The 7937-nt window shown below is 34.1% G+C and overlaps 1 protein-coding gene across 3 annotated transcripts in view; it reads right to left on the bottom strand.

The window, feature by feature from the left end:
- Window positions 1–267: 267 nt before the first annotated feature.
- CCDC14 (coiled-coil domain containing 14) overlaps window positions 268–7937 on the bottom strand; it is a 52586-nt gene continuing 44916 nt past the window's right edge. For all 3 annotated transcript variants that reach the window (XM_059064367.2, XM_059064368.2, XM_067035347.1), the window contains 2 exons: window positions 7663–7795; window positions 268–1908 (listed from right to left, as the gene is read on the bottom strand). In XM_059064367.2, the coding sequence (XP_058920350.1) occupies window positions 978–1908; window positions 7663–7795 (1064 nt within the window). In that variant the 3' untranslated portion in view covers window positions 268–977. The remainder of the gene's footprint in view (window positions 1909–7662; window positions 7796–7937) is intronic.

Here is a 7937-nt window from a genome sequence, read left to right as displayed (position 1 = left end):
CAGTGGGTAAGACTTCGCGCTCCCAATGCAGGGGGCCCAGGTTTGATCCTTGGTTGGGGAACTAGGTCCCGCATGCATGCCACAACTAAGAGTCTGCATGCCGCAACTAAGAGTTTGCATGCCGCAATTAGAGAGTCCGCGTGCTGCAACTAAAAGATCCCGCATGCCACAATGAAGATCCCACGTGCCTTGACTAAGACCTGGCACAGCCAAAATAAATAAATAATTAATTAATTTTTTAAAAAAAAGTCCATCATGTTCAAATATAATGACAAAAAACCAAACATTTCTTTATTTAAAAAAACAAATTTCCAAAACTAAAACTTCTTTGTTAGCATTTCTTTATCAGTCTTTTACTTTTTAATGGTCTTAAATGCATTTGTGACAAACATAAAGTGCCAAAGTTTTAAGAAACCATATGCTAACTTAGGGTGTTATCTATATTTTCTTGGACCAATCAATGATTTTTAAAATAGAGATACTGGCACTTTTTCTCTTCAAATAAATGTTTATGTCTCACCAATAACACCAGCCTGTAGCACACAGTATCCCACATAAAAACACAATACCATTAAAAACCAAACAGGAATCCTGAAAGAGAAAAGAAACTCTAGTTTTAATATAGTAAATGGTACCCAGAGACTCCCTTCCCATTAGCCTTTATAATAACCAGAGAATCCTTCCAACCTGCACCCTTAGCCCAGCAGACTAAGAATAAACTCTAATTGATAAATACTAAATTATTTACAATACTTACAATATTTTCCTAGTTACACACAACTTTCTTCTCTTAGCAAATGTCAATTTCTTAAGATGACTTGTTTTTAAAAGTTCCAGTGTCAATATATTCCAATAATAAATTTACTACTCATATAATTTATTATTTCACACATAATTAATATAAAACTTTAAAGATATTTAAAATATATATTCAATGTAGCCAAGTTCTATTCTTAAAAACAACTTTTCTTCTGAGTTTACTTCTCCAGAAGACCAGTCCTCAAGGACTTCTGGAGTCTAGCAATGTTGGCATCCAGTGCTGCAAGGCCATTTCGGAAGTCTTGTTCATCACGAGAAGTGAACGTTGAAAAAGAAGAAGTGCTCCAGTCAGAGGTTAAATCAGAATTTAAAAAGCTACCATCAGAGACTGCACTACTTTTCACTTCAATGCTGCTGTTCTGACAAGTGGAGGGGCTATGACACGCAGCCAATTCCTCTGGCTCCTCAGCAGCAGGAGGGATCTTGCAAATGGCTTCTTTTATTTTCTTGAGGAGTTGCTTGTCCTCCATATCAGCTGTTCTGGAAAGTTTCTCAGGTGCAACTCCTTCCTCTTTGGAAGAGGAACAAACTCCAGGTGCACACAATTTATTTTCTTTTTCAGCAACAAGTCCACTGACCATCTGCGGTGGAGCAACACTGATCTGTGGCTGGGGGGATAATCTCTTAGATAGTGGTGATTTCTTTTTAGAAGTGCTTCTAGCAAATGGAATGTAAATTGTCTTATCCAAATTACACTCATCTTCTATTAAAGTTGTAATTTCACTCTCCTCATCAGAATCCTGTTTTGAAAGGGCAGAAATGATTCCAGGGGCTGATGCTTCCACCATGTTCCTTGCATTAGTATGTTGAGGGCCTTTAGAGGGCAGAACATTTTCATAGGGTCTATCTGGCACTGTGTTTTCCTCATTGTTAATTGTAGAAAGTGGCTCTGAACGTGTAATAATAGTGTGAACTGGTTTTAACTTATTTAGATAGCTCATTATGGAAGTGTGAGCAGGGATTCGGTCATGTTGAGGTTGTTTTTCATAAATGTTCAGAAGTGATTTCGTAAGATTATTCCCAGGCTTGCAGCGAGCAGTGTCCATACTAAGATCTGAGAGAAGCTTTGCCATACTGGTTTGTAAAGTTCTGTTAAGAAGAATTTAGTACACTAATTATTTCTTTGTACCCATTTCTTTCACTTATTTAAATATACCTCATCTTTAAAAGAAAGTATTTGAGGCAAGCACCTGATTCTTAATACAGGAAAAAGCAAGTAAAAGCACAAAATCACAGAATATGCTCTGGAAAGAGTAAATTAAAATAAGAAATGATAAAAGATCTTGGTCTGCATCAAATTGATTATTATTATATCTAAAAATAGAGGCTCAGAAAACTTTCTCTCTTAAGGTACAGAGATGCTTTATTTTTGAGCAACATTGCAAAATGGTAAATATACTACTCATTTGTTAGTGGATTGTTAGTAATTAAATTACTTTCCATTCAAAATATATATGCAAAGGATGCTGGAATAATGCTGGGTATAAAAAAAGGATAGTTAGAGATAATTATCTAGTATAATTAGGTAGCAACAGCTAGGATCCAGGAAAAGTGTGATATAAGGAAAACCACACAGGGTTTGAGTCAGACAGAAATGGAATCATATCTTCACACTATCGCTAGCTGTGATCTTGGGCAAGTCACACAACCTTCCTGAATCTCAAACTCTTCAATTGCAAAATGAAGGTAACTACTTCAGAATTAGAGTGAACATTAAATAAGATAAAGTAATAAAACATAAGGGTAAAGTGCCTAGCACAGTTTCAGGCTAATGAGTTTTTATTTCGTGGCAGCTTTTATTAGTAGTCCTATTAAAACCATTTTATACCAAGGCTTTAGTCTATTTGAATTGAATCATAATACACTCTTAAATACAGATAAGAAAAAGAAACACACCAATTTTTTAAAAAGATACAAAGAACATCAACAGGTAATTTTAAAAGACTACAATTAGCCAATAAGCATGTTTTAAAAGTTCAACTTTTATCAGAGCAATTCAAATTTTTTTAATGTGATTTTTTTTTGGGGGGGGCGCCTATCAAGCTAACATAGGAAAATAAGAACATCCATTGTTAGAGAAGCTTGGAGAAGCAGGTATTACTAGTGGGAGTGTACACTCTGAGCAGACCAGCAACATATCAGAAGCCTTAAAGATTTGTATATCCCACACTTTTGACCCACCAAGTTGCACTTCTAGAACTTTATCCTACTGATATTCACCAAGAGGCTGTACCCAGAGATATGTTTACAAAGATGTAATTTATAATAGAAAATAAATGGGGTTAATATCCTCAAATACTGTGGACTGATTTAGGTAAACTATGGTCTTACTGCATCACAGCCATCTATAGCCATGTTGTAAAGACTATTTATTGATAAGAAAATGTTCATTATAATAGGTTAAATTTAAAAGATCAGACCATAAGCAACACAATAACAATATTATTTTTGTAAAAACAGTTACACATATCCAAATAAAATACTAAAAGGAATCTTTATACGAAACCGTTAACAGTGATTATATCTTTGGATATAGAATGTGTGATTCTTTCCCTACAAAAGGAAAAAAAATAGTTTTTTTCCAACCTGCCTTTCACTGTCATCTTAAATATGCTATGTTTTGAGTTCTGATTACCATTCAAGTGGCAATGGCTCCAGCCACTTTTTCCTCATACCTCTTTCAAGAACCTAATGAGCTACTATTAAAAGATTAAAAAATTTGTATAGAGATGTATATTTAAAGAAATGCTGTAATGAATTATGATCCACTAGTTAATTCAACAAGACTGCAAACTACAATTTTTATTTTTATTTATTTTTAGTAAAGAAATCCTTATGTTGAAGTTCCTTTCCAGACTTAAAAATGTTATCTCTGCTGTGCACAAAATCTGCAATACAGAAAGGAAGGAAATTAATCTCTGGAAATTAATAGCAATCACTAAGTTTCTCATGTGTAAACAAAATGTGACTCACCATTGTCTTTGAAATTAAATCTCTGTAAGTAAAAATATGCCAAAATTTAAAAGGAAGCAATACAAGCACCTAGATAGCTACAAAGTAGTTATATTGTGTTTCTATTATATGAGACTCAGCTAAACACACTGATTTTTAATGCTTGGAAAACTGGCACATTTTCATAATAAGAAATGTAAAGTTCTTTCTTGGCTATTTATAAAAATATACTAATTTAAATAACTATCAGCACTTGTAAAAGTGCTCTCAGAAGCTATTAGAAGAATATTTACTACTTATTTACTGAAAAATATATTAATTTTCCTCACATTTTAATGGTTTTATAACATGTATTCTAGTAAAATCTTTAAAAAGTGATAAAGATGTATTTCAAAACTATTGAAGGTTGAAGAAGAAATGGTTTAGGAAATTTGTTTAGAACTTGTATGTGAAACTTCTAGTTCCATTATCCCTCCCCAGTAGTCTGAGAAAGGCATTAAAAAATTTTGTGAAATCTCTGAGACTATTTAACACACACACAAAAATATATACCTATCTGAGGTGTATGCCTGTAGGGAAAAGATATGGGATAGATGAACATGAAGATTTATTTGTATTGTCAGATGTCACTGCTTTACTCTCTAATGTCAAAAGTAAAATTTAAATGGTCACAGTTAGCCCAGCTATAGTACTGGAGATGTTCCTAATTAATTGAATTACATAGGGTTCCACCAAACATATCATAAATCACCAGTGTGGGTGAATTGTGACAACTGAGCTCCAAGAGCATTTTTTTTGTTGTTTTGCTCTTTAATTTAAAGGGCAAAACAAAAATTCCCATCAGTGAGTATATATACTTAGCATTTTGAAGCTAGTATTGAATCTTCAGAAAATGCAGTGGTAGAACGGTAAGACACTGTGCTAAGCCTGCCTACTATGTTTCTACAATCATTTAGAGTCTAGTTAGCCTGACTAATAGGTGAAATAGTAGTCATGAGGCAGGATTTATGCTCAGCATAAAAAGAAAAGGTCCTTAACAACAATGGAAAAAAGTTGACAGGAAAGTTCTTGAGAGTCTTAAGAAAAGGAGAACAAAATGTCTATATCTAACATTTTAGACAGTCTTTTCTAAAAGCAGATAACATATAAGAATTAATGACCTTTCTCAGTTTCTATGTTAGGGTAAATGTTAAGAAAAGGCTCCAATTGGCAAACGAATCCATTTTTGTTCCTAATAAACACTGGAAAAGGCACACTGTGTGTTATTTGGGAAGTATGAGCAGGTACTAAGGTATCTTCTTAAAAATGCAGAAGAATCTCTTAATAATGGGTCATCCTCTCTCAGAGAGAAGCTGTCCTTTTCAAAACAGGAAGCAAGGCTAAAGAGGGAATCTGAAGTCTTGGCTGAAGGCCAGCTCACCTCCCAACTAGGTGTGAAAGTCAGGTATGTGCCTTCATTTCTTCAGGCTTCCATTTATACTAATTTCTAGAATAACTGCACTATTACTTACTCTGAAAACTGTTCTTACATTTTTGCTATCAATTTTCTTCACAAATGTACCACACATGTTAAATAGTATTTAGTCCAGTATATCCTTAAAAAAAGACGTTATTTCCCTTCATACATCATCAAAGAACTAGAATAGCTTTTTGCTTAACGATGTGGATATTTAGCAACTAAAATGATTAAATATTTTTGTGTGTGTTTCACACTCATATATATTTGGACCACAGTATACAATACATGTTTGTAGAATAAATGAATAAGCAAATGAACCCATCCATTTATCCATCCATCTCCCCGGGGAAAAAAATGCTAAGGTTTACGTAGACTAGATGAGGCACGGAGTCGTCACCAGGAATAAACTGTTTTAGTTAAGACCATGCCATGTATGTGGGTGAAAGAAAACCTGGCTAGGAATTAAGCGATGTAAGTTCTAGTCCCAGCTCCGTTATTAACTCTCTATTAATATTTAACTTACATGGCCCCAGTTTCCCCAACCATGAAAGTGCAGATATTTAAATCTTCCCTCCATAGATGAGGACAAATTAAATAATAAAGAGAGGACTTTGAAAAAAATCCAAGGCTTTATAAATAAAAGATAACATCAGCTTCTAATGTCATGCCCATAAAGGAGCTGGGTTTAGTAGTATGAAAAAGAAATTGAGGGAAGAAAACTCCCAGGGAGCTAGATCTTCTGCTTGGGGCCGACAACCATGCCCCTTAGAATGAGGAGATGCTGCCAGTGACACCTAAGCAACCACTCATGGAACTTGACCATGTTACTTTGCTGTCCCATTTTTCTTTTCCAAACTGACTATATACCATATATACTTTAATACATATGTTAAAAAATATGTATTAAAAGTTATTTTTTAACTTAAAAAAAGTTTACTGATATATAACTTATAAACTGTAAAATATGGCCTTTTAAAGTATACAACGTAGTGGGTTTTTTGTATATTCATAGAGTTGTACAACCATAACCTCTACCTAGTTTCAGAACCCTCACAAGAAACTCTGTGCCCATTAGCAATCACTGCCCATTCTTCCCCTCTTCTCCCAGCCCTTGGCAACTACTAATCTACCTTTTGTTTCCATGGGTTTGCCTATTCTGGACATTTCTTAGAAATAAAATCATGTAATATGTGGCTTATTGTGATTGGCTTCTTTTACCATAAATATTTTAAAATAACAGAATTTTTACCCCAAATTACTACTCAGAAAAAAGAAGACGCATTTCTTTGGAGACCTTATAAAGACTTTCATAAGAAGGGACATTCTCCTAATTACTTCACATTGAACAAGAGTGGTATAAACCAATTTTTAGAAACTCTGACTAGAACCTAATTAATTATAATACTACATGGATACAAGAAGTGTATTTTGTTTTTTTCACTGTTCAATAAAAGTTTGAGTGAAATTATTCTGTGAAATATGAATGAGGGGAAAGAAAGTGATATTTTTATGTTAACAATAGCTTTTATAAAGTCACTTCAAATATGTTTACAAAACAAAATTAATATTACACATATTATTATTTATATATATATTTCATCTATTTCCCTAAAAGTTTATAGTTCAAAATTGGGAAAAAAAGTTTGTAATTCAAAATGGGTCTTCTCATTTGAAGTACAAAGAAGATTGTTTTATATTCAGGATTGTTTTATGTTTAGAACTATGAATTTCCAGGATCATTCAAAGGCATGGTCAGATCTGATGATATTCAGGCCTAAAATAACTGACTTCTCTAGGATTTAAAAAATTAGTTGAAAATCTAATTCTTGTGAACCATCTCAAGAGAAAACTGAACTTTATAAGTGCATATCATTTAAAAATTGAGTGAGGTGTTTTTATTTATGTAAGACATGTTAAGGAACAAAGGGATCTTGGAAGTTGCTGTCAACTCCCTCATTTTACTGATGAAATGAATGAGGCTCAAAGAGGCTAAATGACTTACCCAAGACCTTATGAATGACGGCTTACTGTGCTAAGTGCTTTTCATGAATGATTTCTTAGTCCTCCTATCAACCCTAATCATGTCCCCACTTTACAGGTAAGGTTTAGAAAGGTTAACTATCTTGCTCAGAGTCATACAGTTAATACATGGTAGAGCTACGATTCCACTCAGGTTTCTCTGACTTCAGAGAGCTCTTAACCATTTTGCCAAATAAGTCTTTAGCTCCTCATCAGAGGCCTTTTCACATGGTTTAAAAAAGCAGTTAGCCATGTTTGGAATTTAACTTAACTGGAACAGAAGAAAACATCATTAGAAATTAGCAAAAACATTGAGAAAAGGGTAGGGGTAAGAAAGCAGGTCCGAAATTATTTTGAAGTTTATAAATACGTCTAACAAAAGGCATAAGTTATTCAAATGATGTCAATATTACCTGGTTAATTCTCTTAGTCGAGTCACTTCAGCATCACGCTGACGTAATGTTATTCCCAAAATCTGATTTTCCTTTTCTGCAGCTTCTAACTTAAACCGGGAGCTTTTCACATTGACTAAAGCTTCCTCCAATTCTAAAACAACAAAAAAGTTTTAGTTTCCCTATTACTTTTTCAAAAGTGACCATGGGCTTCCCTGGTGGCGCAGTGGTTGAGAGTCCGCCTGCTGATGCAGGGGACACGGGTTCGTGGCCCGGTCAGGGAAGATCCCACATGC

The sequence above is a fragment of the Kogia breviceps genome, chromosome 5, assembly GCF_026419965.1.
Source record: "Kogia breviceps isolate mKogBre1 chromosome 5, mKogBre1 haplotype 1, whole genome shotgun sequence".
Lineage (NCBI taxonomy): Eukaryota > Metazoa > Chordata > Mammalia > Artiodactyla > Physeteridae > Kogia > Kogia breviceps.
Note: the sequence above shows the minus strand (reverse complement) of the source record. Positions and strands in the feature narration are given on the sequence as shown.